We start from the raw sequence: 19,831 nt of genomic DNA on the forward strand, positions 1-19,831 counted from the left end.
TGCCACCACCACCACCACCACAACCATCCTAGACTGTTGACACAAAGCAGTAAGGGTACATGTATTTATGCTCTTAGTGCCAAATTCTAATCCTACCATCCGTGTGCCCAAGCAGAAACTGAGAGTCATTAGACCAGGCTATATTTTTCTAATGTTCAACTGTGTAGTGCTGGTGAGCCTGTGCCCACGGCAGCCTCAGATTTCTGCCTCAAGGTTCAACATATTCTGAGATCCTTTTCTGCTCACCACAATTGAACAGAGAAGTTATCCGAGTTACCATAGCCTTTCTGTAAGCTTGAACCAGTTTGGCCATTCTCCTTTGACCTCTCTTTTCAAGAAGGCGTTTCCATCTAGTGAATCACCGCTTTTTTTTTTTTTTTTTGCATTTTCCACCCTAATAGAGACTGTAATAGAGACTGCTGTATGTGAAAATCCCTGAACAGCTGCAGTTACAGAAATACTCAAACAGGTACGTCCGCCACCAGCAATTATGCCATGGTCAAAATCATTGTGGTCATATTTTATTCCCATTCTTGTGTTTTGATGTAAATATTACCTGAAGTTCTTGACCAGTATCTGCATGATTGTATGCATTGTGCTATTGCCAAATGACTGGCTGTTTAGATAATTTAATGGATAAGCAGGTATACAGGTGTTCTCAATAAATTTCTCAGTGAGCATAAATAAGTAGTTTTGTTAGGGTATCTGCTTTTGGTTACCTTTTGATTTTTATAAATTATTAGTTTTTTCAGTTTTTCATGTTTATTTCAATAGTGCATCTTTTAAAGTTTTCTTTGGTTTAGTGATTTCTGCCATGTCTTTGATTATTTAATCTCAATAAATTGTTCTGAATCAGTGTTTTTAAAGGTTTCTATAATCTTTTCCTTTCACTTTAACCTCTGATTGTAAAAGAATGAAATGTAAATAAGTACTGTATATTTTAAGAGATAGATTCCTACAAACTAGTTATGAATAAGCAAATTTTTCAAATCAAGATTACAACTAAGGTCCAGGGTTACTTGGAAATAGTAACACCTACTGTATGTGCTTGCTCATTAAATCAAAGGCAACAGAAAAACACAAACTTTAAGAATTCTAGCACTGACAAATGTAATATACAACACATGTTATATTCCAACTACTACTGAACTCCAGCAGACACTGCTTTTGAATAACCTTAGACTACTTGCTTTTGAGATCTGACTGCATGTTCTGTATATGACTATGAAGCAACTGTCTGCCTCGGCCTACAGCCTACTCTGTTCATTAGCTGGACTGCACACTAACATAACAGAATCAAATAAAAAAAAATAAATGAACACACTTCATAATCACCCAAGCCCAGAGTCCTTATCAAGTTTACTAAGCGTTCACATACAGAATTTTCTCCTGATTCCTTTTTGCTATTACAAATCACCACCATCTGGATTTTAAAGGAAGCACCATATGCTGTACTATAGCTTTCAATCTACTCAGTAAAAAATGCCCTATACCAAAATGAATAAGCAACAGTAGAGTTTCTGCTATATATTATACTCCTTTATAATCACATACACAGTATGCTTAACTAACCCATACCGCTGCTGAAGAAAGATATTACATTTAAAAACTGTGACATGTCAGACAATAATCCCTTCTAATTGATACTAGTAATCCTGTGTTATTAAGTTTACAGAAGTAACTTAAAAGATTTACTCTAATGCACTGGCACAGTTGTTTTACACGCCATGACTGGTCCAAGAAGCAGAGTAGTTAATTAAATGTTGCTTTATTTTGTGGCTGTAAGCCATGAGCTGTGAATAAGAGTACTATGTGCTGAGAACAGAAAACTTTTAGAATTGCTACCAAGGCTGACATTTAGATTCATTTCACAGGGGTAAGGTTAAACAACTATCATGTGGTATAATACACATTTCTAAGTTTTGCTCCCATTCTCAATAAAGTGTGGAAATATGCTAAAAATGTATTACAATACTGTAGTACTGATCCTGTTATTCACTGTTTATATCTTTAAAGAATGTGCTGCAATTCATAAAATACAACATAATAAGGCATTTTATTCACCCATCAGAAGAGCACTATCACCAAATTATCAAGAATATAAAATTTAGTTCAAATCTGTGGCAAGGGCCCGTCTAAATTATTTATGAATTTAATGCTACCACTAGAAAATGGCAAAAGTAGTTTGAACTATTCTGAAAGAACTGTGTTATTATTATTATTATTATATTTATTTGAATCTCGACATATACATTTCTTTGGATTTACCAAATTAGCCTGAAGCTGGTTTCAACAGATAAAAATAGATGGTGAACTGATAAAAAAAAATACATTTGAAAAGTACAGAAGTGCTTTGTAACCAGGCTAAATTTATTTCGAAAAATGTACTAAAATTTTAAAAAGATGAAAATGTGTCGATGTCAAGCTCAACAATACTATGGGATTCTGTTTATTTTGAAGGAAACACATGACCAAGTCCATTTCCAGTTTGTAGCACAGTGATCTCAAGGCCTGATGAAAGATGGAGAACATCAAAATAGCGCTGTTAATAAACAAACACCACCTGACTGTACAGCGGATTTTTGTACTTTATTTATTTTTACAGTTATTAGGTTGAAACATCATGCAGCCATGAACTGAGGGTTATGATTGGTCTTATTACTTGAGTATTCTGGTTTAACGAAGTTGCTCACATACCATCAATTACCTCTGTAGCTATTTCAAAACATATGATGAGGATAAGGTACCTCATTTATAATTGTCACTTCTTGGTAAGGGTCACCATTCCTACATAATGAGCTGGTTAGAACAGCCATTTCTAACCACAGCAGCTGTTTGTCTTATTGTAAATTTCCAAGCACCTCTAGGGAATATGATAGATATGACCTTTTCATGCATTACTTAAAAGAAGGTCATACACCTGGAGTATCCTTACTAGATCCCAGATCCACCTCATCTCCTTCTCTAGCTAGCATGGAAAGCAACTCAAGGATTGTTCAACTCAGAATTACACTAAGTCTTGACAAGTACATCACTTTCAGACCTTTTCCCACAAACTCATTATTTTAGTCACAACTCAAACTTGGTGGCAAAAGAGGAAGCAGACACACTTTTGTTAAAGCAAAAGCTTTGTTTGAGAACTTATACCTGTTCTACCACCCCCACTACTACTTTGCTGTACTGGACTGTTAGTCAAAGTTAGGAATTGACTTTTTCTTCAGTCTCACAAAAGGACTCCAATACAGTGCCTTCAGACCCCTTCCCAATTTACAGATTTTGTTATGTTATAATTGTATGCGAAAATTGTCTGAATTAATTTTTTCCCACGTCAAATAACACTCAGCACCCTAGACTGACAAAGTGAAAACACGATTTTAGGAATTTTTGTATTAAAAATAAAAAACTGAAATGTGACATTGACACATCTATTTAGACGCTTTACTATGACAGCTGAAAACTGGCTCAGGTGCATCCCACTCTATTTATCATTGTTTAGATATTTCTGCACCTTGTTTGCAGTCCAACTGTGCTCAAGTCATATAAGGTCCCACAGTTGACAATGTGCATCAGAGAGAAAACAAACAAGGCATGAGAAAGAAGAATTACTTGCAGAGTTTAGAGAAAGTACTGTGTTAAGGTATAGATCTGGGAAAGGATACAGGAAAAAAAATATGTAAAATATAAAAGCCTGTTTGGGGTTTGCAAAAAAGTACCTAAAGCACTCTTAAGACTATGAGAAGCAAGATTCTCTGGTCTGAGGAAACCAAGACTGAATTGTTTAGCATCAGTTCTAAGCATCTCATTTAGACAAAATCGGGCATCACTAATCACCTAGCACAATATCATTCCAACAGTGAAAGCTTGGTGGTGTCATCATTATTTTGTGGGGTTATTTTTCTGCAGCAGAGACCAAGAGACTAGTCAGTGTTGAGCAAAAGCTGAATGGAGCAAAGCATAGAGATATCCTTAATGAAAACCTGCTACAGAGCACTCTGGACCTTGATTGGACTGAAGGTTCACCTTCCAACAAGAGAACAACCCTAAACACAAAGCAAAGATAACACAGGAGTGGCTAAAGGTCAAGTTTGTGAATATTATTTAGTGGCCCAAGCAGAGGCCAGTTTTGAACCCAACTGAACATCTCTGGAGAGAATGTATCTGCTCACTGATGGCCCCCAAAAATCCTAAAATCTAGGTGTGCACAGCTTGTCAGGTCATACCCAAGAAGAGTCCAGATTGTAATTACTGCCAAAGGTGCTTCAATTGAGTACTGAGATAGGGCCTGAATGCTTGTGTCAAAGTAATATTTCAGTTTTTTTACAATTTGAAAAACATTTCTAAAATCCTCTTCTTGCTTTGTCATGCTGGTGGGTACTGAGTATTGTTTGATGTAAGAAAAAAAATTAATGATTTGGGCAAAATGATGCAACATAGCAAAATGTGTTAAAAAAATGAAGGGAGTACTTTCTGAAGGCAATGCATCCTTAAGCTTCCGCATTTTTTGTAGTGCCCCAAAACCTTTGCACCAACTGAAGACAATATGATACACTGTGCTGGGAAAGGGCAATGAGTCTGGAGCTGCTAAATCTTATTCCACCCATGTTAGACATGCTTTAAAATACTCCAGCATCAGAGGTGTATCCTTCAGGTCTCCAAACTAGACTTTTTAAGCATTGCCTGCACCTTGATGTTGTGTACCCTTAATGGTTTTCTAATTAATGCCAAATATGCAAACATTTCTTCAGTTAAATCTAAGGAAATTAGAAACCCACTGAATAAAGAAGTACAAATTGAACTTTTACTTTTTTTTATATATACTAGGGGGCTCCGCCCCTGCTCGCTTCGCTCACCAACCCCTGTGTTTGGTTAATCCATCCATCATCCAACCTGCTATATCCTAACTACAGGGTCACTGGGGTCTGCTGGAGCCAATACCAGCCAACACAGGGTGCAAGGCAGGAAACAAACCCTGGCCCGGGCGTGGTTAAATCTCTTTCGTGCAGGACGTATAACGCTGCTCCCGTTTATGAAGTTCTAATCTTTTTAATTCTGAGCCCTATTGGACGTGCTTTGTTTTCAATTCCTCTTGTTCCGGGCTGATTATCACTTTCCTTATTTTCTAAATTTGCACCTAGATTATTGTTTTTCTTTTTAGAATTTTTTTCTCTCCACCGCTTTTGGGTCTCTTTTCTCCGCGCTTTTCTTTCTTCTTCGTTTAGTCATCGACGTTTCATTTCTACCCTATTCACTTCATTTCTACCGTATTGAACTTATACACTTTATATGCACTGAGAGCTCTGGAGCTGTGTGTGCTGCATGACTGCCTTTACACTACTGATTTGTTTTTTTTTTTTTGCCCATGGTCTTATTTGTTGATATTGCTTGTAAGTAGGGCGTGTCTTGCAAGACTCTCGTTCTATGTTCCCATGAGACTCACCGTAGCAGGTCTCTTTCGTCTCACGGGTCTTTTATATGTCTTCCGAGAAGATCACGTATTGCCACTTTTGCTTTCCAGGACAGGATTTCTTTTTATAATAGAGAGAAAATGCAACATTTCTTCCATACTTTACTAATACTTATGTGAGAATGTGAGGTTGTATGAATGACAGATGCTCTAATGTGTTTCAATTTCCTTGACTGGGAAAATACAACATAAAGTTGCTATGTGTAATTGCTTGTATGTTAATGTAATAAACATAGTTTAGGGCAAAACTTGCCACAATCTTACTCTTGAGGCAACCAGACACTCCTCAAAAGTGCACAAAAATACAAAGAACCTGAACAAGTTATAATTCGAGGCTCCATAAAGAGGTGTAAGGATACATTACATGACCATACACACAACTACACTCACTTTAAAGAACAAAATCATTAAGAGTCATGCTGTATACAGGGACACAAAGATTCTCAGCAGCGGCAGGACATAACTGAAACACTGCTGGTGCTTAGAAACAAACACTACATGTACTGCAACTTGTGGAGCAGATAAGACAGGCATTCTGATGCTTGGTTTAGAAAACAGATATTCTGAGAATCACTGGAGCAGTCACGGCAGACACTCTATAACTTCTGAACGAAAAACAACAGACACTCTAACCTCTGAAGCAAAAATAGCACAAGGAGAAACAAAAGAGACAGAAGCCAGAACCAAAGCATTCAGAGAATTGTTTCCCTTTAAAATGTAAGTGGAGGCTGGAGATTCAATCTGGCAAAAAAAAAAAAAAAGGTAAAGAGTTTAAAAACAATCTCTAGCCATTAGATAAGTATTAAGGGGCATGTGCTTTATTCAGCTGCCTAAAAAATAATGTTGACCATGGCTTCATAATGCTGCTAATAATCAAGAATGGCTGAATCACTACTAAAAGTATAGAACTTGGCCGAGAGGTCAATAAACTACGCCATTGACTATCTTACAACGCCTGGAAACATCCTGCTCTCAATAAAGGTACAATAAAGCTGTGGTTTTCAATTAACAACAGTTCAAAACCATGACACGGAGTTCTTAAAATTATTAAATGGTATGTTTTAAAAACATCTGTATCTATCTAGTCTATAAAAACTTTACACTTACCTTTTTATTATTTGCAAAAATCCAACAAGGAAAATCATTCCACTATAGTTTAACATAAAACAAACCTTTTAGAAAAATTTCAAAGATTGTTTAATGATAGACAAACAAAGTGAATAAATACTGCACTCTAAAGAAACAGAATCACTCTTGAAATAATAAATTATAGCACTCACAGACAATTCCCTAAATACAATTTTCCCCTGGCATCAAACTGATAAGACCTAGCCATCACATCACATCTTTCTAAAAAATAAGGCTTTCAAAGCTTATGTAACCACAATGCATTTTAAATCTTAAAGCATAATCTACATTGACATGAAAGACAAAGACACACTCTTTACTTGAAAATGGATATATAAATGACAATTTGCGTATTTTAATATAATTGAATGGATGGGATTCTGATTACCAGCTCCAGGTAGATAAAAAGGACAAAAATGACAATAACCGCGTTCTAGGATATTTTGTTAAACAAGAAAGCAAAATGTTCCACACACTTCAGGGCATTAACAATATTTTAAATACGGTTTAACTGTGGTTCTCCACTCAAGTAGTAACTCAGTTGAGTGCTAATTGAAAGACAAGTAGCAAGTTATACTGAATAAGTAAATATGTTAATATTTTTGCACAAGATACAGTGGTGTGAAAAACTATTTGCCCCCTTCCTGATTTCTTATTCTTTTGCATGTTTGTCACACAAAATGTTTCTGATCATCAAACACATTTAACCATTAGTCAAATATAACACAAGTAAACACAAAATGCAGTTTGTAAATGGTGGTTTTTATTATTTAGGGAGAAAAAAAAATCCAAACCTACATGGCCCTGTGTGAAAAAGTAATCGCCCCCTGAACCTAATAACTGGTTGGGCCACCCTTAGCAGCAATAACTGCAATCAAGCGTTTGCGATAACTTGCAATGAGTCTTTTACAGCGCTCTGGAGGAATTTTGGCCCACTCATCTTTGCAAAATTGTTGTAATTCAGCTTTATTTGAGGGTTTTCTAGCATGAACCGCCTTTTTAAGGTCATGCCATAGCATCTCAATTGGATTCAGGTCAGGACTTTGACTAGGCCACTCCAAAGTCTTCATTTTGTTTTTCTTCAGCCATTCAGAGGTGGATTTGCTGGTGTGTTTTGGGTCATTGTCCTGTTGCAGCACCCAAGATCGCTTCAGCTTGAGTTGACGAACAGATGGCCGGACATTCTCCTTCAGGATTTTTTGGTAGACAGTAGAATTCATGGTTCCATCTATCACAGCAAGCCTTCCAGGTCCTGAAGCAGCAAAACAACCCCAGACCATCACACTACCACCACCATATTTTACTGTTGGTATGATGTTCTTTTTCTGAAATGCTGTGTTCCTTTTACGCCAGATGTAACGGGACATTTGCCTTCCAAAAAGTTCAACTTTTGTCTCATCAGTCCACAAGGTATTTTCCCAAAAGTCTTGGCAATCATTGAGATGTTTCTTAGCAAAATTGAGACGAGCCCTAATGTTTTTTTTGCTTAACAGTGGTTTGCGTCTTGGACATCTGCCATGCAGGCCGTTTTTGCCCAGTCTCTTTCTTATGGTGGAGTCGTGAACACTGACCTTAATTGAGGCAAGTGAGGCCTGCAGTTCTTTAGACGTTGTCCTGGGGTCTTTTGTGACCTCTCGGATGAGTCGTCTCTGCGCTCTTGGGGTAATTTTGGTCGGCCGGCCACTCCTGGGAAGGTTCACCACTGTTCCATGTTTTTGCCATTTGTGGATAATGGCTCTCACTGTGGTTCGCTGGAGTCCCAAAGCTTTAGAAATGGCTTTATAACCTTTACCAGACTGATAGATCTCAATTACTTCTGTTCTCATTTGTTCCTGAATTTCTTTGGATCTTGGCATGATGTCTAGCTTTTGAGGTGCTTTTGGTCTACTTCTCTGTGTCAGGCAGCTCCTATTTAAGTGATTTCTTGATTGAAACAGGTGTGGCAGTAATCAGGCCTGGGGGTGGCTACGGAAATTGAACTCAGGTGTGATACACCACAGTTAGGTTATTTTTTAACAAGGGGGCAATTACTTTTTCACACAGGGCCATGTAGGTTTGGATTTTTTTTCTCCCTAAATAATAAAAACCATCATTTAAAAACAGCATTTTGTGTTTACTTGTGTTATATTTGACTAAATAAATGTGTTAAATGTGTTTGATGATCAGAAACATTTTGTGTGACAAACATGCAAAAGAATAAGAAATCAGGAAGGGGGCAAATAGTTTTTCACACCACTGTATATGTTTTTAATACTGTAAATAGCAAATTGAGGGAATGAAGACAGGGGCATCACAATCTGAAGATTTTTAGAGTTATTTAATCCATCTGTTTGTTACTCCCTGCATATGCCAGATAAGTCACAAGAGGCAAAACTGAGGATTCAGTCTTTATGAGTTAGTCTTATATAAACAATACAAATAAGCTAATCAACCTAAGAACCCTTGTTTGGAATAGGAGCAAAAAAGAGGAAACCAGACAAAATATAATTGTCATAATTAAACTGAGGCTCAGTAAATAGCTAAGTGTGTGTGTATACTTAAACATTCAAATCCTTGACAATGCTTATAAGATTTTAGTATAATAGCCCTAAAGCCTTGTCTTCAAAACGCTAGAATTTAAAAAAACTCCCACAACAAGTTCATGTTTTCAAATCTTTTGCAGCAGCAATATACGTCCAGCTCAGACTCTGGCTCTCTTCATGTCAGTGGTTTATTCCAGGATATATGCTGTTAAGATATTGTTTCACTTTAATTTGGCCTTGTGTGACAAAATGTGATTGTGTGCATAAGTAGGCTCTTGAATGGACTGGTGTCTCATTCAGAGTTGGTTTATTTCTTGTATCCAGAGCTGCCATGAAAAGATTTGGCTCCCTGTGAAAGGCAGTGAGGAAATGATAGTTTGAATTCATTTTAATATTTACACAGTTAAAAAAAATTGTCTTGAACATCAGCAAATCAAGAATATGAGATTTAGGAGGATTACAATGAGCATTTACTTAATTCATTCCTGACTCAAAATTTCACCACAGGAATCATTACCCTACAGGCTTGTGCTGTACTACAAGAGGCACAGCATAACAAAAACAAAAAAGATATTTGCAATTTTCTTTCCAGTCTGGCAATACCAGCTGGTAGAAGTACAGAATATATAAATAGAACCACTTTTTTTTTTTTTTTTTTGCTCCCCACAATGAGGTGGCTCCCAGGGTGGGACCCACAGGAAATTAACATGCTGCTGGCACGAAAAACTCTCTCTTCCTGTAACATTTCAACAGCTGCAAGCCTCAGCATGGGAAAAAGGCCCTCAACCTGTCTCATGATTTCAGTTGTCTGGCACTGAAAGGACAGTTATCAGCAGCAATTATGTAAAAGGTAAACCAGGCAATTACCAAATTTCTGTAGATAATAAAAAGAAAACAAAGTGATGGTAATTTTCAGGCTAGTAAAGCATGTTTAGATAGCCCATACTTTACTTGCCAATACTCCGATGGATTAGGCCTCAAAGACTTAAAGCCAATATAGTCATATAATTGCCATTTTGAGAATCTTCAGTGTAGATAACTGTAAGATATTTGGCCTCAGAATGTATTTTGTGGTATGTGTTTGTTTCCCCCAGAATAACCATCCTTTTATCAAACTCACCTATTATTTATAAAACCTGCTTATTTCACTTTTTGGGTTGCTGGGTTGCAAAGCTATTCCAGCAGAATTAGGTGCAAGGCACAAACCAGGCCTTGGTGGAGCACTAGCCCATCGCATGTCAAGCTCAATTATAAACAAAAACTGACTCATATTGGGTCAATTTAAAAGTCACAGTTAATCTAAGGATGCAGGAAGAAAAAGAGAGAGTACCCTATAATAAATCCATGCAGACACTAACAGAATGTGCAGACATTGTACAGTCAGTGACCGAAACCTGATGCAATTTTATAATTTACTTATTAAATGGAGGAAAAACACTATGGGAGAGGCAACCAGCCAACATGGTAAATCTGGAAAATGGCTGTTATAGTGGTGATGACGATGAGTATTTTTTAATTTATTTTGGAGCAGAAACTCTGGAAAGAACAGAATCTCATGGAACCTTCAAGGCTATGTGCAAAGCAGAAGCTGCATCTATTTTTGAAATTCTACCGAGTTTCAAGTTATACAACTTGTCAGACATGTTATTAACAGTTAAATATGTGCAAACTGGTTTCCCACAAACCTTTTCAGCTTAACTTGGCTTTCTCTTTTCAAAGCCTTCATTTTCAGGGCTCATTTTAGGCTTGGAAATCATATGGCAGAACTGCCATATTTAAAAATAGCTTATGACTGATCAGGGCTGGATGAGACCTCCACACCCAAGAACTGTTTCATTCTCAGTGTACAGACTTTTATTCTGTACTTTACAAAGGCTATTCTGCTGCAGTCAAGAAATTTTGCATAAGCACTGACCTGCTATTTAAAAAAAATGTAGGCCACAGTTTCCACCACACTTTAACAAAAATATGACTGTTTCCCTTTGGAGTGTCTTCTTATCAAAAATCACAACCAAAAAAAAAAAAAAAACAGTGTGCCACGCACTTCATTATTATACATTTGGTAAACGCAACACTAACATTATTCAAAAAGAAACAATTTTAAAAGAATGAAGGATAATGGAAAATAAGGGTGTCAGATAATTTCTAAAAAATCTAGTACAGTCCAGTCAAATGTATAGATACTGTGTATAGATACTGTATGGTAGCAAGGATCACTAAGATTAATCACAGAATTTTGGGATCTAGATTTTCTCAAACTTCAATAATGTTTCTTAAAAGTTTATTATTAATATTTGAATTTATTATTAAAGGAGGGTCAATTCTAACATCCTGTTCAAAAGAACTAACAAGAACTCACTGATCTTTCAAATTCAAGCCTACTAAACTATATGTTTCTTCTACATTGTGTCTTAAGTCACCTGGGGCTGACATTGCTGCTTTTATTAAACACGCTACAGATGTGCCTCCTTAGTCTGTGTTAGTTCTTGATACTAACACATTTTCAAGAGTTGAACCTAGAAGAAAAAAGAAGTCAACTAATTCTTTTTTATCTACTTTAGTACAAAATCAAATTTTTTATTTTATGTAACATGTTTCAATGAAAATTTCTTGTCAACGTAGCTGTATGTTGGAATCTTGTTAGTCAAGAGTCTAACCTGATTAGAGCAATTTGTAACAAACTTCTTCTGACACTTGCAATTGACTTTAATACTGCTTTTATTTCTTTTTATCCCCGTGCTTATTGCAAAATGTCTACAGAATTATGCTGAAGTGACAGGAACCTACTACTCGATATCATTTTCTCTATAATAGTGAATACAGATTACTGCAAGCAGTTCTACATGGGAAAGTACCAATGTTTTTTAAATCCTCTCATTTCAAACTTCTCCTCCAATGATGAAAAGGAGCAGGGATCACTCACAACACGTAATCATTTCTGATTAGTCTGCTCCCTATAATGAACAGGATGTGTTTACTTGTAAGCTACAGCCTTACAAGCTTTTCTCATATTTTCTTAAATGTACTATAAAATCGGTACAGATGGATGAGATGGGGAAAACTATCACTTTATTAATGAACATGGAACACAGAGGCTGTAACATTTGCTGGTTCTCCTCTTAAAAATACAAAATAGAAATCAAATAAAAAACAAAAATAACTCACCAACATTCACTTTAAACCTCAATAGGCGAGAAGATAAAGAAGTATTCGGCACACTGAAACACTCACAAGTGTTTCTTATATTATGATCACAGAATAAAAACCATACAGATGAGCATCAAGATAAATGTCATGCAGCTGACAGATTTACATACAGACATTGAGAGGATAAAATGCCAACTCTCAATACCAACAGCACACAGAGTATTACATTACTAAATCATTCGATGAACTTAAATTGTACAACTAAACTGGCACTGATGATGCCAACAGGAAAAATGAGGAGGTAAGAAGTCATTATAATACCAACTAAGTACAGATTACTACAAAGTATGACTATAAGTTAAGACATTAAATATTTCACTATAATAAGAATATATAATACTCGCTTCGCTTGCCAACTCCTGTGCAGGCGTTATGTGCTAGCCACTTTGCGGCTCTGTCACTCGCGTATGGGGAAGCAGATGTACAATTTAAACAGATTGTTATTTTCATGGGAATTGTTACATATGCATAATAGACCTAACTATTTTACATTACAGCGAATAATTAACCCTAATAAAAAAAAGTAAAATAGATAGATAGATAGATAGATAGATAGATAGATAGATAGATAGATAGATAGATAGATAGATAGATAGATAGATAGATACTTTATTAATCCCGATGGGAAATTCACATGTAATGTGATAAATTGTAATAAATAAATAAATAAATGTAATAAATTGAAAGAAAATTATGTTTCATGTTGCGTATTCTTTGCGTTATATGTTTTCGTTCTGTTTGGCTTTGAAATTAACCCTCAAATACTTTTTAAACTTACACTTTTACTGTAAAACTTCAGTAAAAACAAAATTTGGAATTAACTTTTCATCAATATCGCTTTGAATTTTGATTCCGTGTTTGGAGTTACATTGTGACAATGCAATGCACAACTGCCTGTGAGTGAATACCACTTCTCTCTCTCTAATAAGTAAACCGACTTATTCGAATGTTTGTCCCTGTGATTTGTTAATTGTCATAGCAAAAGCTATTCTAATAGGAAACTGTAAATGTTGTAATAGGAATGGCATATCAAGATCTCCTTTGGTGTCTAATGTTTTCTGCAGAAGATGTACTACATTACCTTTCTTGTTACCTGTTAAAATTTTACATGTCAGAGTTGATTGAGCAATTTTGAATACAACTAATCTTGTCCTATTGCATAGCCCGTCACTCAATAACATTACAAAACACCCTTCGTTCAACAGTAATTCGGCCGGTGGAAGACTGGACGGTGTTAACGGTTGTAGATATTCTACGGGATATTGTAAGTTGACGTTTTCATCTTCCACACAATCACCACCAACTGTTTCAGCATAATCTATTCATACGCATTTAACCAATTTGCAGTGTAACCGATTGACAATTTATTTAAATTTGTTTGACTTCATCGTTTCTCGGTTCAACGATTTGCCATGTACTCATTTGTTCTGTTGATAACTCTTCGGGATGAAATTCTTCATGAAGATTTGGACATACAGTGATCCCTCGCTATATCACGCTTCGACTTTCACAGCTTCACTCTATCGCGATTTTTTCTCATACACGCTTACGTCACTACACATGCGCTTTCTGAGAACTTTTATCTAAGCCCCACGATGGCTCCTAAACGTGCTGCTTTTTCTAAGCCTTCTGACAATGAAACTAAGCGCCGGAGGAAGATGCTTACCATCCAGGAGAGGGTGAAACTCTTGGATATGATCAAAGATGGCAATACCCTACAAAAGCCTCCTCACGCATATGAAAAGACAGCGCCAGCAACTGCCTATCAAGATGTTCTTCAGCCGCGCACCCAGACACCCACTGCCTACTCCTAGTACTCCTTCAGCGGAAGAAGACAACGACGCACCTGCTGAAGATACTGCACCACCTTGTCATGCTTGGATCACAGATTTGCACAGAGACACATGAGGTTGTAGAAAAAAAAATAACTTTATTCAAAGCACTGCAAACAAACATTTGTCTCTTTTCAAAAGTTTAAACGTGCTCCATGACAAGTCAGAGATGACAGTTCCGCCAGGAGCAGAGAATGTCTGAGAGAGAGAGAGTGAGAGAGAGAGAGAGAGAAAGAGAGAGAAACAAAACAACCAATTCCAAAGCTGAGCGGCGCTGCGCAATACTTTTAAGTAAGCAGAGTACCGCGTGAGAGGTTTATCGCACGTTATATCGCAAGTAAGAAGGGTAAGGAGCAATGTGAAGGTAGACTGTCAGCTGTTTCAGGGGTTTTCCCAGGGGCGTCTGTGTCCTCTGAGGGTGCGATCAGCGCTCCAGCTTACAAACTGAAGACTCTCCTACTGAGCTTGTGCCTTCATAGGTTAGTGGTTGTGTGTAAGAACTGTGTGTGTGTGTGTGTGTGTGTGTGTGTGTGTGTGTGTGTGTGTGTGTGTGTGTAATTAAATGTACAGTACAATAATAATGATATTTGTAACATCTAATATGTCTTATTTTCTCTTATTTTGTCTAATATAGTGGGTAATACGAGTGTAATGGTGACTAAAGGGTGTTATTTCATGTCTAGAGGGCTCTAATAATGTTAAAAAAATGTATTTAGAAGGTCGTAAACAGGTTTTCTATACTCTAACTGCGAAAATATTCGATTTATAAATAAAGAATCCTACTTCGCGAAAATTCATTTATCGCGGTAGAGTCTGGAACGGATTAACCGTGATAAACGAGGGTTCACTGTAATAAGTCTTCTTTTATTGGGAACTTAAAGTGAGGAAAATGTAAAAAAATTGTAAGAGCTGAGAGCACAGGAACTGTGTCTGACAGGAATGAGAGGTGATAGGAGCGTGGGTGTGGGCCGTTAACCATAAATAGTTGGCAGGAGGGCAAGAACTTGATAAAATCTCTTGGCAATAGTCTCGTCTCGTGGGACATGAAAAAATCTCTTGGAATAGTCTTGTCTCAAGATTTTTTCTAAAATAGAGAGATAATAAAATAACGTTCATTTTCTGAACCTGTTTATTCAAGTACTGGTTGTAGCGTCTTGGATCCTATTCTGGCAGCAATGCCAAGGACTGGCCAAGTCCATCTAAGGGAATGGAATTATCCAAAATCTCACAATCATTTGTAACAAAAGCTACACAGAGCACATTAAACAGGGTGTTTTATATTTGTCGGTAGATTTACCAGGCACTACAGTATATAATAATAAATAATAATAATAATACATTTTATTTATGTAGCGCCTTTTCCATGCTCAAGGCACTTACAGAATATAATAAAGAACGGCAGAATATACAGTATATAGCATTGTACAAACCAGATAAATAAATAAAGAAGATTAAGACAGTAAATTCTGAAAAAAAAACAGACAACATAATTGATGGTCTAGCACACACACACAGGTTACATTGGCATCTTGACAGAGAAGTAAACTGAGAGAAAGGTAATAAAGTCAAGTAGAGCTAAAAGCCTTCCTGAACAGATGAGTTTTGAGTTGTTTTTTAAAAGAATTCATGGAGTCAGCTGACCTGATTAATTTTGGTAGGTCATTCCAGAGTCTGGGCGCTATACAGCTGAAGGCCCTGTCACCCATAGAGTGTAGATTAGTGAGGGGCACAACAAGATTACCAGAATCAGAGGACCTTAGTGGGCGGGCAGGCACATAGTGATGGAGAAAGTCACTGATGTAGTTTGGTGTGAGGTTATTTAAAGCTTTGTAGGTTATTAGTAGGATTTTATATTCGATTCTGTAGGACACAGGGAGCCAGTGAAGACGGAGCAGGATAGGTGTGATGTGCTCGCTGCTGCTGGTTTGAGTAAGGACTCTTGCAGCTGAGTTTTGAATAAGCTGGAGCTGTGATATAAGATTAGAAGGGGCACCTGCCAGTAGGGAATTACAATAATCGATGCGGGATGTGATAAAAGCATGGACAAGTTTCTCAGCATTAGAGAAGGAGAGGAAGGAGCGAACACGGGATATGTTACGGAGGTGAAAGTAAGAAAGTTTCTTAATGTGATTTATGTAGGTGGAATAAGTGAGGGAGGAATCAAAAATGACACCAAGATTTTTTACAGTAGAGGCAGGTCTGATGAGATCACTGCCAAGATGGACTGGGAAGGAGCTCATTTTATTAAGTTGCATTTTAGTCCCAATTTGCAGGAGTTCGGTTTTATTGCAATTTAATTTTAAAGAGTTCTGCTCCATCCAGGTTTTAATTTCACTAAGGCAGGTTGTGAGCTGAGAAAGCTCTGATGAAGTTCCACTTTTAACATTGAAGTAGAGCTGACTATCATCTGCATAAAAATGATAACCCAATCCATAACTACAGATAATATGGCCAAGGGGAAGCATATAAATACAGAAAAGCAGAGGACCAAGGACAGAGCCCTGAGGGACTCCTTGTGTGACTGGCACGGAGTTGGATCTGCTGTTGCCAAGACTAACAAACTCTTGTCTATCAGTCAGATAGGACTTGAACCACTGGAGGGCAGTGCCAGAGATACCCAGCATGTTCTCCATTCTGGACAGTAGGATGTCATGTCTAACAGTGTCAAATGCTGCACTGAGGTCTAACAGAATTAATATGCTAGTTTGTCCAGAGTCTGCTGCCATAAGCAAATCATTGGTTACCCGTAGCAGAGCAGTTTCACAGCTGTGCCGCGCCCTGAAACCAGACTGAAAGGGTTCCATCAAATTATTAGAGGTTAGGTAATTGGTGAGTTGGGAAGCTACAACACGCTCAAGAACTTTTGACAGGAAAGGTAAGTGGGAAATAGGCTGGAAATTGTTAAGATTGTCAGCATCAAGGCCAGACTTTTTTAACATTGGGGTTACAGAAGCAATTTTAAAAGTGAGCGGCACGGAGCCAGTGTCAAGGGATGAGTTTATTATTGTTGTAACAATCGGGATTATGGCATGAAGGCAGGATTTAAGTAGTGTGGTGGGGATGGGGTCCAGTACACAAGTAGTCGGCCTCATCTTACAAAGCAGGTTATTAACAAATGCAGAAGTGACTGGTGAGAACTTAGAGAAGGAGCTGGATGGAATGGGAAAACAGGGAGAGATATAAACAGATGATGTATTTGTAAGTTGAATTATTTAGATCTTTAATTTTGTTACGGAAAAAGTGGAGGAATTCCTCACAGACTTCAGTAGAAGAGGTAGTTGGACCAGATGCGGGTTCGAGTAGTTTATTAACTACAGAGAACAAAACCCTTGGGTTATCATGGCCACTTTCTATTATTCTGCCATTATGGGTGTATACATAATGGGTACATACATATATATCCAAGAACAAAAGCCAATGATGTCATTATCATGCAAGATCAATTAACCAAATAAATTAGGAATACATGGCATGTGCTAGGGCTAAACAGGCCAAGTACTATAATAAACCAAACAAAATTGTACACCATGTGTGTGGAGACAATATCTTTCTCCAGTCGCAAATAAATTCTCTGCAAACTTAGTGCCAAAATGGATTTGTTACTCTACATTAGAGAAAAAGGTAGGACCCATAACATTCAAAGTCAACAGGGAGAAGGGTGCTGATAGACCCAGTGGGGGTTGCTGGGGCAGGGAGCCTATTGAAATGTAACAAAACCTACATAGAGTGGTATCTGTGCTGTTTTGTTTCATTTTTCTTTTTTCAATGTAAATGAATTAATGTGATGGCAGACCAGTGAACTTAAGACTTTTCAGGCCACCATAGGAAGACTTTACTGGGAGCAGTATTTACAGTAAGTTAGGTGTACACGGAAGAGTGGAAATCCATATGTTTGTTAATTTGGAAATAGAAATTAATGAGGACTACAGGAGCAGAAGAAATGTACCACATAAGGCAGATTTAGGAGCGTCGTGAAGAACCATTCTATGTGCATTTTTCATTTCTGTCAAAGTACTCACTATAATACACACAAATTAGCTTATAACATGAAAAATTAATTATAGGTATTGTTGGTTGTTTAGGTTTGTGATGATTTACTAAATGGTGGACAATCTGCTCTTGACAATTACAAATGTTATCCATAGCATTATAACTCAAAATATAAATTTTTCTAACAGGGTTACAGGTACACCAATTCAAAAAACAGTAGTGCTAAGAAAAATGCATCATTATTTCATCATTTTCTTACAAAGTAAAATATTCAACCATTCCCATTAATCTTACCTGTGAACATAATGAAGTTGATGAACTGAGTCAATAGCGAGCACCATTTCAGCAAGGTAAAATCGAGACATCTCCTCTGGCAATCTATCCTCAAACTTACTGAGCAAAGTAAGTAGGTCTCCACCCACGTAGTAGTCCATAACAAGGTACTAAAAGCAGAGGATGACAACAGGTTAAAAAAAGTACCACATTATATCTGAACTTCTAAAATACACTGTCAAGAATGGCTAAAGTAAATATATCTCTTAAGTCTCCAAGTAAAATGGAAATTAACCATTGCAATACAAATGTCATCCTTTACACCACAATGGAAAGAATACATAAGAAAAATGCTAAAGCAACTTTAACCTCCTTAGCGTTACACCTGAGCATTACTAGGTTGAGAAAACCATGCTAAAAGCGTTAGTTCCTAGGGCAACTGTACAGAAGTGACCGAGAATCATTTGTGCTGTCATTCTTTGGAGAAATTATGTCTGAGTGCAGGTTTTCACTAATTATTAAATATCTGCACTTTACCAACAATGAAGACTTTGATGAGAGTACCCATCCAGCACCCAAAATGAAGAAAATTTGGGAGATACACAAGGCGATTGTAGTAAAATTTTATAGCATTTACTTTCCAGATTGCAATGTCAGCATCGAAGAAAGTCTCATGATTTCTAAGGGCAGACTGTCATGGATACAACCTACATCGCGTCAAAAAGTGCAAGATTTGGCATAAAGCTTTATGAATCTAAAATGGGATACATTTGGAATTTGGTTCCATATACAGGGTTAAGGAACAATGAAATATGGCGTTGCTACGTCATCGGTGCTGACTTTGACAGATGCTCTACTGGATCAAGGTTACTGTGTTATGGCCAATTTTTATATTTCACCAGAGCTATTTGAAATCTTGCTTCAAAGAAAGACTGACGCATTTGGAACAGTGCGTCCTAACCATTGTGGGCATGCCTGAATACTTTGGAAGAGCTAAATTACAGCGAGGTGTGCTAGTATCTTGGCAAAAGGGTGAAGTGCTTGCGCTGAAATGGAAGGACAAGAAAGATGTTTGTCTTCTTAGCCCTGTACATAATGCAGCTATGGTCACTGTTCAGACAAAAGGCAACAAGCAGGTTATGAAGCTTTGTGCTATGGTCGACTACAATAGCACGATGGGCAGCTAATCGCGTGGATCAAGAATTGACTTTCCATCCTGTTATGCAGAGGCAACAAAAGGAATACTACAAAAAGACATTTCGTCATCTGGTGGAACAGTGCATTTGGAATGTATTCATGTTACACTGTACAAACAAAAAGCTGTCAAAACTATCTCATGCAAATTTTACATGCCAGCTTGTAAAACAAATCAATGCAGCACATCCACTGTCCACACTACCACTAAAGAGACTCGC

At 37.2% G+C, this 19,831-nt stretch overlaps 1 protein-coding gene across 4 annotated transcripts in view; it reads right to left on the reverse strand.

Annotated features, from left to right (window-relative positions):
* Positions 1-19,831, reverse strand: part of LOC114648307 (serine/threonine-protein kinase MRCK alpha-like) — a 571,032-nt gene that overhangs the window by 274,431 nt on the left and 276,770 nt on the right. For all 4 annotated transcript variants that reach the window (XM_028797282.2, XM_051925532.1, XM_028797279.2 and 1 more), the window contains exon 5: positions 18,438-18,586. In XM_028797282.2, coding sequence (XP_028653115.1) covers positions 18,438-18,586 — 149 coding nt within the window. The remainder of the gene's footprint in view (positions 1-18,437; positions 18,587-19,831) is intronic.

Source organism: Erpetoichthys calabaricus, chromosome 3 (genome assembly GCF_900747795.2).
Source record: "Erpetoichthys calabaricus chromosome 3, fErpCal1.3, whole genome shotgun sequence".
Lineage (NCBI taxonomy): Eukaryota > Metazoa > Chordata > Cladistia > Polypteriformes > Polypteridae > Erpetoichthys > Erpetoichthys calabaricus.